Source organism: Gouania willdenowi, chromosome 15 (assembly GCF_900634775.1).
Source record: "Gouania willdenowi chromosome 15, fGouWil2.1, whole genome shotgun sequence".
Lineage (NCBI taxonomy): Eukaryota > Metazoa > Chordata > Actinopteri > Blenniiformes > Gobiesocidae > Gouania > Gouania willdenowi.
This window is the reverse complement of record NC_041058.1, coordinates 24,611,530-24,629,013: the sequence shown is the minus strand read 5'-3', so window position 1 is coordinate 24,629,013 and position 17,484 is coordinate 24,611,530. Positions and strand designations below refer to the sequence as shown.

At 38.3% G+C, this 17,484-nt stretch overlaps 1 protein-coding gene across 1 annotated transcript; it reads left to right on the top strand.

The window, feature by feature from the left end:
• The first annotated feature begins 679 nt into the window (after positions 1-679).
• On the top strand, positions 680-14,140 carry pdlim1 (PDZ and LIM domain 1 (elfin)). Its single transcript, XM_028469238.1, has 7 exons — positions 680-899; positions 3,175-3,326; positions 4,758-4,842; positions 9,104-9,288; positions 11,375-11,523; positions 11,643-11,760; positions 13,567-14,140. Exons 1-7 carry the CDS (start codon positions 807-809, stop codon positions 13,751-13,753), a joined length of 969 nt encoding a protein of 322 aa, XP_028325039.1. The 5' UTR covers positions 680-806; the 3' UTR covers positions 13,754-14,140.
• Positions 14,141-17,484: the final 3,344 nt, after the last annotated feature.

Below are 17,484 nucleotides of genomic sequence, written 5' to 3'. Positions count from 1 at the left end.
CAAAATAAAAAAAACCATGCTAAAAATGGGCCAAAGAAGTAAAAATAAATATTTTAGAAATGTCAAACACTTATGTCTAGTTGATAATAATAATAATAATAATAATAATAATAATAATAATAATAATAATAATAATAATTATAATAATGCATTGGATTTTACATAGTGCTTTGCCTTGGGCAGATTGACAGAAGCGAGGCTGCCATAGTGCACCATCGGTTCCTACGACCACCACCAACACTCGGTCATGCACCACATTCATACTAGGCAATGTGGGTAAAGTGCCTTGCCCAAGAACACAACGACAATGACTTGGATAGAGAGGGATCAAACCACTTTTTTGGACCAAGGCAAAATCCCATGACCCACTGAAATTGCTTCTGCGGCCCAGTTTTGGGTTGCGACCCACAAGTTGAGAACTTCTGCTGTGGGTGATTTGAAGGAAGCTGGAGTGGAGGAGCAAAAGAAGACAAGCACAGGGAGAACATGCAAACTCCACACAGAAGGCCGGGGATTAAATCTAATTAAGTTGTGGCAGATAATATTTTAACTTTGCCCACTCAGAGTGAACTCTCTGTTGAACACACGATCTTCAGTCCGTGGCCGTGGCCCAGAGGGAGGAGGAGGAGGAGGAGGAGGAGGAGGAGGAGGGCGAGAGGGGGGTTGGTCCTCCCCCCGCTCTGCACGCGCTCACCTCGGAGCGAACGGTCCGCGCACATGTCAGAGGCAGCAGGAAGTGAAGCACCGAACCTGAGGCTCATAGCACCGTTGACTGCTCCTCTCCTCTCCTCCGACAGATCCACGGCATGCCTGTCCGGGTAGTGATGCAGGGTCCCGGGCCCTGGGGCTTCAGGCTGGTCGGAGGGAAGGACTTCGAGCAGCCGCTGGCTATCAGCAGGGTAAGAGAAGGTTTCTCTGCTAATCACTCATCATCAGCCACACCTGGCTCCAACTTTACCTCTTTACGGCTTCAAGTGGCCTCAAAGAAACACTGTTAATGTTCATGAAAGTTTGTTTAGTTACACTAACGCCCAAACCCGCTTTATTAATGTATGCACCAGTGTTTTTAAAGTTTTCTTTATTTATTTAAGGTGTTTTTGTGTTTCATGGAGATAATTGTGACTTAAATTATCCCTTTGTTTAATGGATTAAGACATGTATGTGCTGTTTTTGTATGATTATTTATTCATTTTTTAAATTATTGTTTTGCCTTTTGTAGCTGACTTCATATGTAACCCGTGTTTACATGTAATAGCTTAGACAAGTGGTGTTAAACATACGGCCTGCGGGCCACTGAGGGCCCGTTTGATAGCTCTGCAAGGGAAGAATTTACAGAAATCATTATCACTATCTACATCGCTATTACTACATGTTTTTTGGAAGACTCTCCTAGTACTAATAGGTATCCATATACTGGCATTTTATTCTTACGAAAGATGAGGTCACCAGTAGTCATGTGACAATTCCGTGCGGTTAGGGTTTGTTAGTTTGTAACGTAGTATAGGGTTTGTCGGTAACGTAGGTTAGGGTTAGTTCGTTTGTAACGTGGGTTAGTTAGTCTGTAACGTAGGTTAGGGTTAGTTAGTTTGTAACGTAGGTTAGGGTTGGTTAGTCTGTAACGTAGGTTAGGGTTAGTTAGTTTGTAACGTAGGTTAGGGTTAGTCTGTAACGTAGGTTAGGGTTGGTTAGTCTGTAACGTAGGTTAGGGTTAGTTAGTTTGTAACGTAGGTTAGGGTTAGTCTGTAACGTAGGTTAGGGTTAGTCTGTAACGTAGGTTAGGGTTGGTTAGTCTGTAACGTAGGTTAGGGTTAGTTAGTTTGTGACGTAGGTTAGGGTTAGTTAGTTTGTGACGTAGGTTAGGGTTAGTTAGTCTGTAACGTAGGTTTGGGTTGGTTAGTCTGTAACGTAGGTTAGGGTTGGTTAGTCTGTAACGTAGGTTAGGGTTGGTTAGTCTGTAACGTAAGTTAGGGTTGGTTAGTCTGTAACGTAAGTTAGGGTTGGTTAGTCTGTAACGTAAGTTAGGGTTGGTTAGTCTGTAACGTAGGTTAGGGTTAGTTAGTCTGTAACGTGGGTTAGTTAGTCTGTAGCATAGGTTAGGGTTAGTCTGTAACGTGGGTTAGTTAGTCTGTAACATGGGTTAGGGTTAGGGTTAGTTTGTCTGTAACGTACTTGACTTATTAATACAAACGGAAGTACAAGTGCGTAGCGTCTCATTAGCCAGTTTAGGTCACGTGATAATAATAATGTAAACCATTTGTTGAGCCAGAATGTTAGGCCATGTTGTCTTTTTGTTTTTTCCTACTAGTATTTATCATCACCACAATAATTGATACAGTAACCAAATATTATAATCACCAATTAAACCAGAACACTTCAATATGTGGCCACTCAATGCCATCTGGGTCAAATAAAATGACTACAGTCTCCTGGTATGGAGATTATAATCATGACAGATATGGAATATGGAGGAGGAGGAGATCCAACTATTTCATTTAAAGATGAAAATGTGTTGACAGTGTGTGGGACCTTCATGGATAGAGTGACTCTTTAACTTGAATGACTTAGACATTCCTAGCATGGATTCTTTTTCTGCTTTCTTGCTTGTATTATGCTATTGCAAGTTGTAAACACATTACTGCCCACAAGACCCATCTGAGTGTTTATTAGATAAAAGGATTAACTCTATTGTGTTTTTCTTTTCCTAATAATCTCCCCACTGCTTTCACTATGTTCATTCTCTGTATGCTGACTGTGTTATGGCTGACTCGAGCCAGTCCAGCTCCCCTCTGTGTATCTTTCCTGTTGTGGAGACGACCACTGCTCCTGTTGGACATGTTATTCCAGTCATTTCACTCCACTCCACCCATGGAAAAGCGATTAGGAATTCCTGGGCTGTGTGCTACTGTCTCCCTGTTTCAAGCTTCTATCTAGAAGGCTGTGCCTCCAGGCAGTGTTTTGTCTGGGTAGCGGACCTCCCTCCATGGGGCTTTGCTCGTGTTTTTGTGTAAATAAAGAAATGTGTTCAGAGGCCGTTGAAGGTCAGGCTTAAAAGAGAAGCACTGACCTGAATAGAACAGAGGTATGCCATCAAACTAAAGCTGTTAAAAACTGGACTGAATATTTTTGAATATTCAAAGAAATGAAGTTTTTTTTTTTTTCTTCTCTCTTTTGTAGGTCAATCCTGGGAGTAAAGCAGCCCAGGCAAACTTGTGCATCGGTGACATAATCATAGCCATTGACGGAGAATCAACAGAGACCATGACTCACTTGGAGGCTCAGAATAAGATCAAGGGCTGCGTGGAAGAAATGGTGCTTTCCATAGACAGGTAGGAGATCAGCCCTGACATGCAGCACACTGATCTGCATAGCCACAGGCCAGAAAAACTGAGCCAGGTGAGACGGCTCAGCCAACATCCAGGTGTTGGTCATGTTACATAGTGTGTGTGTGTGTTGTTTAGAAAGAGAGGAATCTGTCCATTGTTTCTGTGGTGTACTTTAGTTCTGCGTGTCACCGTCACGTCGCTGCGTTACATCATGACTTCCTGTTCGTGTGTGACCTGAAACTGGGTGTGACGTTGGATTGATTAGGTAGACAAATGTGTTTGTTCATGTTAGGAGTGTACGCTCAAAGCAGGAAGAGGTGTTCCAGAACACGCCTGCAGAGGCTTGTTGGATTCACATTCATAATGTTGTGTTAAAGTGTAGCAAACCAGGAAATTACAGCCTGAGAAAAGAGCCATTAGGACAGAGGTTTCCAACCCTTTTTCGGTCTTGACCCCATTTTGATATCACAAATGTCCGATGACCAGAGGTAAGAGTAACAGATTACAAGTACTCACGTTACTGTAATTGAGTAGCTTTTATGGGTACTTGTACTTTTGAGTATATTTCTAAATTAGTAATTGTACTTGTACTTAAGTACCTTTTTAAAGAAGTGAAGTAATTCATTACATTACTACACCCAACTGTTACTGAGTATATTATTATTTTTTGTTTCAAAATGATCAACGGACATTGTGAAACTACACAAAAATAAAGCTTAAACGTTATTCAAATGCATCATAGGCAACCAACCAGATTAAACATAATGCACGGTGCCAAAACAGCATTGAATGCTGGTTATTTTCTCAATTTTAGAGAATTAATGTATAGCCAAGAACATAAGAATTTTTTCCGCTGGAAATTCTACCAACGGCTTGTTCAGATTAGAGAGGTTAGTTCAAAACCACAATATATATTTAAATCAAATATCTAGTTAAATGGTGTCTGCTTTCCTTCACAACCTAACTGCTATTCACAAAGAGAGCTACGCAAGATCTGCGGCTGTCAATCATCGTCATATATGACGTCAAATCCTATTTTTTTTAACCTCAAGTAACTTATTTTAAAACAAAATGTAGGGTGATAATAACTAATGATCATAGCAGAGTTTAGGTTTAGAAAAAAAATTATGTGACGAGTATTTTAACTTTACAGTTTGACCCACATCCCATCTGTTATCATTGAGGAGGCGGAGAAGGTTGAAGTATAGGATACAATTATTTGATAATATTGTGTGTATTTGAAAATAAAAATAAAAATAGAATTTTAATCTATTTTAATCCATTTTTACCTGTTTTTTTTCAACCAATTACTAGACATTCCAGACGACCCCTTGTGTTTTTCACAAGGTTGAAAAACACTGCATTAGGGTGTGTTACATTTAAAGGATCTCTTTGTTCAGATGTTTTGTAGCAGTTTGTTCCTCTGCTCTTCAGGTCAGAGTCCAAACTGTGGTCGCCGCTGTCCTCTGAGGAAGGGAAGACGCACCCGTACAAGATGAATCTTGCTTCCGAGCCACAGGTGTGTCAACATGAAAGCTTTTCAAACAAAGTCCAGGCCAATGTCTCTTGACGGGTTTCCCACTCCCACGTAGCAGTCATTATTTTTTAAAAGTTAATTTGACAGCTTATGGGACTTTTTTTTTTCTTTGGTTCATGCAGCCAACGATGAAGTCATTGTTTACTTCCCAACAGGACGTTTCCTAGGAGACGGTAGTTTATCAGCCAAGCCCTGACGCAAGCCTCAGTTCCTGCCTGATGAGTGGAAAATTGAGGCCAAAGTTTGAATGAATGTAGGAAATGAACATCTCAGGCCTAGTGTGTGTGTGTGTGTGTGTGTGGATGCATTTCACATGTGTGCACGTTTTTAGCACTTGTATTAAATCCACATATGAGTTTTCTTTTCACTGTGTTCATGTGTTGTGCTCTTGCTGTCCACTCTAGTATTGTTAGCCGCTCGCTTTTTCCACACAGTCTTTGAGATGCTCTGCAATTTAAATTTCAGGCATGGAGCATGAGCTATATTTGGAGGCGATTTCCGTGTTCCCGCTGTGAAGCATGAGCCAAATTGGGTGGTATTTCCGTTCCCACTCTGACGGCATGCCACTGCTATGACGTGATTGCCTTTAAAACCTTGTGGCTGGTCAGGTGTAATTATGGCAGAATCCACAGGCGCACTTTGTCCCATTAAACTGTGGGGAACTGCGCTGAAGGAGAAACTGCATTTAAACAAGTTAGAGTTTTTTTTATTTAAAAAACATCCTATAAAACTTCTCAAGAATTTCAAGAACTTTTAAAGCAGCTGAAAACAAACATATTTTATCAATTAAAGACATAGTTTAGGCCTCATAGATCAATACATGAAAAAGCATTTGCGTGTAAAAAAAAAAAAAAAAAGATGTAAACTGTTGAAATTGCCACTCAAAAGTTTTTTTTCATCTCCACTGTGAACACTCTTATTGACCTTTTTGGAAAGGTTTCGCACATTGCATTGTGGGATGTGGAGTCCTGTAAACAGATGCATTGAAATGTTTTTCCTGCATTCATACAAGGAGAACAGTGATTCACTCAAACCATTTTTTGGTATTTGACGTGATATCGCCTCACTCCACGAGACATTCAATTCGGCTGGATTGGGATCTTTTCGTTTAATATCCGTTATTGTTTTGCTACAAATTCATTCCGCAAAAACACAAGAAATTACAATAACAATGAAGTAAAAACACTTCTATGCGTCCTATGGGGACCCCACATTCCACAATGCAATGCTTAATTGCGATAGTGTTTGCAATCAAGATCAAAACCAACTTCTGCAATTTCATCCTCTTGCAACTTTTTTTTTTTTTTTCAAGCAAATGATCTTAGATGTATTGATCTACAGCAGATAAAATAAGTATTGAACAAGTCTCCATTTTTCTCAGTAAATATATTTTTAAAGGTGCTATTGACATGAAATTTTCACCAGATGTTGTTAACAGCCTATGTAATCCACACATGCAAAGAAGTCAAATAATTCATGTCCGTAAATGAAGTTATGTGTAACAATGTAAAATGACACAGGGGAAAAAGTATTGAAATATATTCAATACTTAATACAAAAGCCTTTGTTGGTAATGCGCGACTCTTCAAGACTATGGTAATCACATGCATTGCTCAGGTGTGAATTTGGCCCATTCTTCCACAAAAACGCTCTTCAAATCTTCAATGTTCCGTGGGCCTTTTCTATGAACTGTGATCTTTAGATCTTTCCATGGATTTTCATTTGGACTCTAGTCAGGTGATTGGCTCGACCATTCTAGCAGCTTTATTTCCTTTATTTGAAACCAATTGAGAGTTTCTTTGGCTGTTTGTGATCATCGTCTTGCTGAAATGTTCACTCTTGTTTCATCTTCATCATGCTGGTAGATGGCAGGAGATTCTTATCAATAATTTCTCAGTACGTTTTTCCATTCATCCATCCTTCAATTATATGAAAGTTGCCAGTACCGTATGCTGGAAAAAAGCCTCCAAACATGGTGTGTATTATAACTTATGGCGTCAAGAGTTTAATTTTAGCCTCATCTGACTAGACTATATTCTCCCTGTATTTCACAGGCTTTTCCAAATGTTGTGCAGCAAACTTTAAACAAGCTTCAACATGCGTTTTCTTCAGCAATGGAGTCTTACTTAGCGTGCATACAGGCCATGGTGGTTGAGTGCATTACTTACTGACCTTTAGTGAAACGATTGTAGCTGCTGATTTCAGGTCTTTCTGAAGCGCTCCACAAGTGATCTTTGGCTCTTGGACAACTCTTCTGATAAGTCTTTTTATTCTTCTGTCAGAAATCTTATGAGGTGCACCTGGTTGTGGCCGGTTTATGGTGAAATGCTGATGTTTCCACTTTTGGATTATATTCCTAACAGTACTTGGACGTTTAGAAATCCTTCTGTACCCAATGCCGTGGGTAAGTTTTGCAACAACAAGGTTGCAAAGGTCAACCTTGTTGTTGCGAGACTCTTGAGAGAGCTCTTTGCTTTTACACACCATGGCTGTATTTGAAATGTCACACTAACGTACTACTCGCACTAATCCTGACGTTAAAATTAGTATGTAGCATTGAAAGATTGAGTATGCGAGAAATACCCAGATTTATATCAGTACATTTTTAAAGTATGCACAGTGGGCACACTAGTCATACCCAACCATCCCATGATCCATTGTGAGCGGAATGTAAAATTGTCCTGGTATTGGCTTCAAGCTAAAAGTCAAACATCTTCTTTTCAAAACAAAAGCATCTCTTCTTGTCTTCCATTAGTTTTTAACACTTGTTTTGAAGTTAACCGGAAGTTTAGTTAGTAGCACAATGGAGGATCTCTGAAAAATATCTGAAATGTCAGCATGAAATGTGTTTCTACGAGTTTTATGGATCAAATGACCACATGTTGATATTGTACTTGGTCACTTTTTCTTCAAAAATGCTTTTAGAACTTTCAAAGGTGGCGACATAATGGAGATTTAGTCTCAGTGTGCTTCAGGTTTTTGTTGTTGTAGGTTCCTAATGTGTCTTGGGAAACTTAGAAATATACTTCAGTGGGAACGGTCACCAGTCGTCATCATCCTAATCATGTTTATAGTATATAGTAGGGCTGCTCGATTATAGAAGAAATTATGATCCCGATTATTTTAGTCATAATTGAAATCATGATTATTTAAACGATTATTTGTCAACCAAAATGTTTTTTATTTTTTGTATAAAACAATGTAAAATATATTCTTTAAACACAAAATAAAATCCTTCAAGCACTAAAATCAAGTATGTTCACTTTTGCACAAAACACTTCTTCCACGTGATGTCTTTGCTCTAGGTCTTTATGATCACACCCAAAGTGTTCCCATATCAGTGAATTTGACTTGCCTTCCTTGTTTACCAAGCATTTTAGCTGCGTTTCTCCTGCCATGTTTCAAGACCGCGAGCAACAACTTTCCTCGTGATGGCCTGCAGGCTAGTTTTAGCTTTGAGAGAGGCGGGGCGGAGGAGCTTGCATGTGCGTGAATTAAACAACTCCAAGTTAGTAATAATAATAGGTGTGTGCCAAGCTTTACTCTTTGTAGATGTCTGAAATTCTGGAAGTTTGTTTTATTTAGCAAATAAAATATGTAAAAAAAATTGTGAATTATATAGTTTTTGTAATCGTTGACTTTAATAATCGGAATGGTATTTCAATTAATTGCACAGCCTTAGTATATACAGTAGTAGACAGTATATACTCATTGAGTTTGTAGTGTTTAGTACGGAGTGTGCCATTTCGAACACAGCCCATGAGATGTTTCCTATGTGACTCTTTGGTAATGAGATGCCTCCATTAAGGCCATTAGCTGGCACTGAACCAGCTGATATGAATTTGCACTCATGCTTTTTTGCACCTCCTTTTCTTCATGTTAAATACTTTTCCCTACATCATCTCACATTGTTAAACATAACTTGATCTGAACATCTATGGTTTGATTTCTTTGCATGTGTGCATTACATTGGTTGTTGCCAACATGTGGTGAAGATTTCATGTCCATACCACCTTTAGAAATTTATTTACTGAGAAAATGATGACTGTTCAAAACTTATTCTACCCGCTGTATGAAGCTTATACAGTACTTAACTGATATTTATCAGATTTTTGTTTTGAGGGTTTCTTCACTTTTAATTTAGACACAGCTGCGACTTCTCAATAGTTGTGAGTTTCAGACACTGAAACGTCCCTAAGCTTTGTTTCTGGCCTTACCTAAATGTGTTATTCTGTTCACACAGGAAGTGAAGCACATTGGCTCCAGCCACAACAGGAGCGCTTTGCCTTTCACTGGCTTCGGCCCGAAAGTTGTGACCAACCAATACAACAACCCGTCCGGCCTGTATTCCTCCCAGAACATTGAGAGCTTTAACTCTGCTGTGGATGAAGTGAAGACCATGACTACGGCTAATGAGCCCAACAGCAAGTGAGAGCATACTCAGAAAATGCTTTAAAAAATGGGGTTCAGGTGTTTTTTTTTTTTATTGCATGTAACAGAGGTAATACAGAGCGCTGCGGAAAGCAGGTAGATTTAAAAGTACAAAGCTAATCACGTTCACGCCTTCTTTCCCAACCAAGCCTACTTTAATAGTTACTAGTTTGCCAACAAAAACCTGTTTTCAGCTCCATTTTACATGATGTGATAACCTTGCTGACCGTACTCATGTTTTTGATGAAATTGTTGGTAACTTTCTGGACAAATGCATGAAACCTGTCAACAGTTTTGTCAAAGTTTCCACATCAAATGTCCCTGTTTTCACTCTGCTTGTGACTACATTCAGTTGGAAACATTGAAATCTACACTACAGTATACAATCTGTATTGTTTGATAATTTGGCAGAACTGCTATAGATTCCATATCAGTGTTTAAGTGTTGGGGTAAACACATCACAGGCTTCATTTCTACAGGAAAAACATTATTAGGAGCTTTTCTGGTGCACAAACAATCCGTCCAATAGAGAAGATCCTTGGTCTTGATACAGATTTAAGCTGTGTTTGAAATGGCACACTCTACTATGCACTACAAACTCAATAAGTATATACTGTCTACTATATACTATAAGTATGATTAAGTATGATAAGTTTCCCAAGATGCATTTCTAACCTACGACGCTAAATGTCTGCGAGGATTCTCCACCTTTGAAAGTCCTCGAAGTATTTAAAGTGAGAAAGTGACCAAGTAAAATATTAACGTGCTCATTTGATCTATTAAGAACTCGCAGAAACACATTTGATGCCGAAATTCTGGTGATTTTCGGAGATCGCCATTGTGCTACTGACAAAACTTATCTTCAAAACAAGAGACCTGTTTACAAAAAAGTTAAAAACTAATGGAAGACAAGAAAAGATGCTTTTGTTTTGAAAAGGGGATTTTTGACTTTTAGCTTGAAACAGGTCCCAGGACGATTTTAAGTTCCGCTCATGGGGCTGTTGAGTATGAGTAGTGTTCCCACCGTGCATACTTAAGAAATGTCCCGATATAGTATACATCTGGGTATTTCTTGCGTACTCAATCTTTCTATACTACCTAATTCGAATGCACTACATACTAACTCTGACCTCAGACTTAGTATGAGTATTACGTTAGTATGACATTTACAACACAGTCTTAGTGTTGACAATCAGAAGTATTCACCTGTCTTGTATTATTAAGGAATTGGACTTGTCTGCTTCTGAATTAAATCTTTATTTAATGTTCCATCTATGATTAGGTTTTTTTTAATGTATTTTTTGTGTGTGGGAATGATGTATTTTTAATAAATACTACTGCAGTCCCCGTAGGAAGTATGTCTTGCTAAAGAAAAGTGGGAGGTTAATTAACTTTTTCATGGATGGTTTACATGGGAGCTTTAATTCCACTTTAATTCAGAGTAAAAGTTAAATCGTCTTGTAAACTTGACCTTGTAAACACAATTCCTAATGCAAATTTAATTCTGAATCACACACAAACAAGTAATTTTGTATTATTATTATTACTCACCTTAGTTGCAAATGTTGCTCACTGAGGACACCTGCTGGTCAATATTTTTACGGGGTGTTTTCTAACTTATCCTGAGTTACCATGACTACCTGTCAACATTGAGCTGTTCTTCATAGCTGCATTTAAGACAATTTTATGAAATAATTCATGAAGAGTATCATTCCAGTTCAAACAAATATGACGTTGCACACCCTTGCAGCAGCCATGTTGAAAGTCTCAGGTCAATCTGTCCCTGAACCGCTGAGAGATTTGAGCCACAGACAGAGGTTCTTTGTTTTATAGATGGATAAATGAATGTAAGCGGTTTGTAATGCATACAGTAACCACAATAGTGCAGTGAGCTGGTACACAGCTGAAGTTTTGAAAACACATGGTAGACGTCGGTTTTACGTAAAATGTGAACCACCTGAATGTAAAATACAGAAGATTATTTTATTCTTAGTCTCTCACATCAGACACTCTGACTGTTTAAAGGTAAATATCAAGATATATCTGGCCTTTCTTAGATGCCTAAAGAACCCTTTCTTTACAGATCTCCAACAGATCCTTTAAAATCCAGCAATCGTCCTCCTGTTGTAGCAGACTCGGAGGTCTACAAGATGCTCCAGGAGAACCAGGAGTCTGACGAGCCACCGCGACAGTCTGCTTCATTCAAAGTCCTTCAGGAGATTCTGGAGACGGGTACAGTCACTTCACAGAAAAACAAGAGATATAATTCACTGTGGTCCAACTACTGTTTCACCAAAGCATGTGAGAAGTGTAAAATCCTTAAGAAAACACTGATTGTGTGATAATTGTAGGAGACCCAGATAAACCATCAGGCTTTAGGAGCGTCAAACCACCCTCAACAAAGATCGGCTCCTCCGTGGGGAACGCTGAGAAGCTGCCAGTCTGTGACAAGTGTGGATCTGGGATTGTGTGAGTGGGATTGTGTTTTTTTATTGGAATTGTTCTTTTGAATGTCTGTTTACCAGATCTGAGTAGACATTTCAGAATGACTGGGATCAGCTGTATTTTGTGAGTTTGTCTCCCCCCTGTGGCTGAATGTAGTACAGATCATGAGTAGCATCTGCTCTCTTTCAAACTTTATTTAGTTATCTTTTTTCTTTAGATTTCTTATTGGCATTTCTGTCTTATATATTATTGGAAAATACAAGTTTTTATTGACAAATGTATTCCTACCTGACTCAGGTAAATGATCAATAAGCCCTTCATTCTTTATATATATATATATATATATATTTTTTTTTTTTTTTTTTTTTTTTAATACATCTATCAACATTGAGCTTTTGGTAAAAGCTCCTATGTCATATTCATAATGTCTTCTATGCTACACCTGACTGTAAAAGGTAGTTCATTATCAGGCCTTTTGTAGTGCTTAAGTACCACACTTAAGCCCTCCACAATAAACTTCATCTCAGATTTCTAGAATGTGAATACCGCAGCATGCAGTGATATTTTACACCACGTGTGTCAAACTCATGGCCCGGGGGCCAATACCGGCCCACAGGAAAAAGTAAAAATGACAGACAAAACATAATCATTGTGTAAATAAAACTCAACAATTTGCAGGGGCTCACATTTTTCCTGGTTCTTACATTGCATGATTGCTGTCATTTTTAATGTTTCTTACAAAATCCTTAAACTATAACATATTTCCTTTAATTAAATAAAAATCTGTCACAAAATGGAGGAAAATTAAAGTGAAGATGTTGTTGGGACTGATATTTATCGCTTATTGCTTGGATATGGTCAGTTTCTTGCATATATTGTATTTTATGGATGCGTAGAAGTGCAAACTATGTCACAATAATGTTGAATTTAGATGTTTTCCTGCATAAAATCTGTGGCCCACTTGAGATCAAACTGCTCCGTATTTGGCACCTGAACTAAAATGATTTTACACAGTGTCTTGTGCATTTAATGTAGATAAGTGGTTCTCTAACTGTTTTGGGTGTTCCGCACTTTGATCAAAGGTGAACTTTCAAGCCCCACGTGCACCCATTGCCTCCCAAATAATCTGCACAAATGACACATTTTCAAATGTATTGAACTTACAGGGAACAAGTAACATCATATTTCATAAAGAATCAAAAACTAAATTAAACTAATCACCTCCACAAAAAACAAACGTGAAAGTGCAGTAGTAAAAAATACAGCAAATAATCAAACATTGTTTACAATTTGTGCCAAAAAAAACTTGCGAAAAGAAAAAAGGAAATACATTTGTTCCACTCCGTGTGAAGTACATGTCCACTTAAATCATTATTTTTGCACTTTAGATACACATTACATTTTGTTTCTGGTTGCATATCTAATGCAGTCTAACAATTTGATGCTCTATTAATTTATGTAATATTTTTAGGCTATTCATTATTACTTTCTTGAGTGTAGGCTTTTTGTTTAGTGTTAATAATCTTTGTTTGAGAACGTTTACTCCTGTTTGTCATGTCTTTGTTCCCCACCAGGGGGGGTGCCACACAATTTGAGAAGGACTGGTGTAAATGGAAGAAAACATGAGCTTAAAATGCTAGACCTTTTTATTTTTACTTCTTTTTTTTTTTTTTTTTTTAATCAGATGCCAAACTGTGCCGCTGGATTAATAAATCATAAGTCGATTTTTCTTTGTCTTTTCCAAACACTTTACTGCACATCTGGAGCTATTTTCAGCCTAACTGAAGTTTGATGAATAAATGAAAGTGGTGTGATCTCACTCCTCTTTAGGGGAATGGTGGTGAAGCTGCGGGACAAGTTCCGTCACCAAGACTGCTACACCTGCACAGACTGTGACGTCAACCTCAAACAGAAGGGACATTTCTTTGTGGAGGAGCAGATTTACTGTGAGAAGCACGCACGGGAGCGAGTCACCCCACCCGAGGGCTACGACGTCGTCACCGTCTTCCCCAAGTAGAGCTGCAGGATGTGGACAACACAACCATACCAAAAAAAACTACACAACATTCTATTCATCCCTGCATGGAGGCTATGAAATGGTTCTCTCTACTGCTTTCAGACTGTTTGAACATGTTGATTTGCACATTGACTTTGGGCTGTGACAATGAGGTTTATTGGAAGATGCTGGTTGGTTCTCACCCAAAGGAATGAGAACAATGTTTGAATCTTGAACACTTTTCATTAGGTTTGTCTTTGAAGGTCATGGAAGAAAAAACAAATATAGTCACAGCATGTATCAGCCAACAAAACACACTTCACTCAGCTTTTAAAAAATAAACATTTGTACATTCAAATGGAGCAATGACACTTTTGATAGCAAATAAATATTTTACCAGAAACCAAATGACTGTTTTTACACTTGATTGTGTTTGGTGTTGATTCTTAAAGTGAACTCAATGGTTATGAAACTAGTGCTACATGATCAGTGAATGGAGTCTTTTAGTGCAGGGATTCTCAACCTTGGGGTTGTGGGACACTGGGAGACGGTCACTAAATGCCTTTAAGAAACTTAGGAATATATATATTTTTTTTTACAATTTAAGCTAATTTTTACCCTTTTTCTGCAACTACACTTGCCATATTTTAACCTATTTTCATCACTTTTTCTTGGCATATTTTGGCCCTTTTAGTGCATTTTTGCTACATTCATCCCATTTCTGCCACTAAATTGAATTCCAATGCTTTTCCTGCACTTTTTTGTCCCCTAAAAAAAAAACCTTTTCCCCCCTAATGTCATGTATTCTGGCCCATTATTGTCACTTTTAACCTCTTTTCACTATTTTTTGTAATCACATTCATGATTTGTAATGCCCATTATTTGCCAGTTTAAAGTAACTGTTCCTACTTTTGAAATGACATTACCCTAACCCCCCTCCTCCCATTTGTGCCATTTGTGCCCCTCCTCTTTGGCTTTGGCCGCTTTAATTTGAAACGTTTTTTAAATCCCATTTCACCACCTTTCCCATTATTTTGTCCCTTTTAACCATTTTTTTCTGATTAAAACGAGGTTTTACATCATTGAGATGACTATATACTATGGCTCAAAGAATACTAAACTTCCTTGACAACAGTGGATCGATAAATAATTGTGGTTATCACAGATTCATAGAACAATAAACCTTCATTCTGCTGACTTTATAGATGGGCCTTAAAAATCTCTCCCCTTTATATATGACCCTGTCTCCACATGACTGTTCTTCAGTGTTCAACCACCTTCAGGTACAGTGGGGGTCTCTGATCTCTGGCACCTTTATGTTGGGGGTCGCGGGCTGAAAAGGTTGAGAACCACTGCTTTAGTGTGAATAGAGCCAGGGGGCCTTTCTAATGTCAGCTTCATCAAAAAGTGAGTTAAAATAAAACGTCACGGGGAGATCAGCGGGTTTTTCTCTCAACACTGTGCAGCTCGTGCCATCATCGCCTGTATAAGTGTGTAAGCGATCACAGCTGTCATACACACACCCTGCAGGAGATGCTGAGTCCAATGCGGACGGGGACGCGCTTGCTCCGTCACTGTGATGTTGCGCGTCCATGCGCAGCGTCTCTGTCAGAGCCCAGATGTAGTTCCGGGCAAAGCGCAGGGTTTCTATCTTGGTGAGTTTTGCGTCCTCGGGCAGCGCGGGAAGGATGTCTCTCAACGCGTCCAGAGCGCAGTTTAGGTTGTGCATCCGCGTGCGTTCCCTGTCGTTGGCCTTCATTCTGCGCCTGCGCCGCGGTCCAGACACGTTGCGTCTGAGTTGATGGAGCTTCTCTGACGGAGCGTCTGTGTCAATCAAAGGCGACACATGTGCACATGGGACCTCCACCGTGCCCGGGGAGAGGGAAAGCCTGCTGAGAGCCACTGCGTCCTGTTCAGCAGAGACCATTCCGTGCTGGGGAGACATCCTGCAACCATGAGAGACTTGTTAACACATGCAGAGAGCGAGACACAAATAACTTTACTTATTTTTGCATCTTACAAACACAGGTAAAAGTAATGGATTACAAGTACTAACGTTACTGTAAATGAGTTGTTTTTATAGGTATTAAGTATTTTTTAAATCTGTAATTTAACTTGTACAGCACTTAGTTATTTAGTTACATTTCTACACACAATCGTTACGTTAGTAAATTATTATTTTTTCTGATTATTATTATTTTATTTCAGTCCCATGGTCTCTTGGGACATGAAATAATATGTTCATAGTCGTTCCATTTCTGATCAATGTTGCACATTCTTGGGTTCAAGTTGGGGTTTCTACCTATAATGTTGTTACCCTTATGGCACATTTGGCATGGCACTGTTTTAGAGTTCATAAATATATCTATATTAGTGCCTTTCTTTTTTTTTTTTTAAATTGAATTTATTGGTGTTATTTTATTTAAAAATAGTTATACATTTTGACAAACCTTTTATTTTATACAGATGCCTTTGTGGGAAAAAACAAAACAAAACAACAACAAAAAGTTCCAATTGTGCAAAGATTTAATCTCTTCCTTTTTAGGTTTATACATGAGATGTTTACTGTCAGCAAAGGAACCAAGATTTATTACCAAAAATAAACGATGGGGTGAAAGTTAACTTGTAACTTTCTTTACTAGTCAATTGAGCTATTTTTTTTTTTTTAAACTTGTACTTTAATATTCTATGTATGACTTACTTGTACTTGATTAGCATTTCAATCAAGTAACAATTCTACTTGAGTAGGATCTATCATCTGCTTACACATAATATCCAATGTTTTCAGTGTTCATCATTTTAATTCATAATTCCCAACATTAGCTACTTTAGAATGTCCCCATCATACACATTTTGCCTTTCCTTGTGAATAAAATTTAAAAAAAAAAACCTAAAAAGTGTTAAATATTTCATTCGGGTTTTTTTTCTTCATTTCTCCAGATTTGCAGTAGATAATAAAGAGCATCCTGATGCTATAACCTCTCAGTCTGCCTGATGTTTGCACTTACCTGTGTTGGTGTTGAAGTAAGACAGTCAGTCGGTCTTCCCTCTGATGCACGTGCAGGTGACAGTGACGGACGGATGCGCATCTCTGTCATTTATGCGGCCTTTATCTTATCACGGGCGCCTGAATCAACAGCGCGTGCATGTCAGGTGGCCAATCAGCGTCTTCCTCCAGCCCTGACTCCAGGTCTCCTTCTTCACTGTGCTGTACTCCTTTTGTCTTTTTCTTTGTAATGATCAGACTGTGCACGCACAGATGCCTGCTGGGATTATGAATAGTCGAGGTTTAAAGGACATTTTATAATGTGGAGTGAAAATCACGCTTTTATTCCTACTTTTTTTAATATATTGGATTTGTGAGTATACAGGAGCGTTCAGGGTCAGTGTGAAATCCAAAAAATGCAAAAAAACAAACAAAAAAAACACCACAGTGAACTTTGATTTGTCCTGAACTACAGTGATGTGATCCTCTAATTCATTATTTAAGAAAGTTTACTGTGCAACGAGGAAAAACTTCCATCCTCCTTTTATCTTAAACAGTTGGCACAAGACTTTCTGCAAGGATCCACTACTTTGAAAAAGATTTGGCCATAGACTGATTGTTTTCTTTTTCTTTTGTAATATTATTTATTTATTTTTCTTTCTTTTTTTTTGTAATATTGTATATTAAAAGGGTGTTCATATTTTTCCAGATTATACCTAAATTCAGTTTTTTTTTTTTTTTTTTTTTTTTTTAAAAAAGAAAAAAA

Excerpts from the sequence above, each read along its gene's own strand:
- pdlim1 (XM_028469238.1), top strand. The coding sequence starts at position 807 with ATGCCTGTCCGGGTAGTGATGCAGGGTCCCGGGCCCTGGGGCTTCAGG. Across the intron at positions 9,289-11,374 it reads GCTAATGAGCCCAACAGCAA|ATCTCCAACAGATCCTTTAA; the intron begins GTGAGAGCATAC and ends CTTTCTTTACAG. Across the intron at positions 11,524-11,642 it reads TCAGGAGATTCTGGAGACGG|GAGACCCAGATAAACCATCA; the intron begins GTACAGTCACTT and ends TGATAATTGTAG.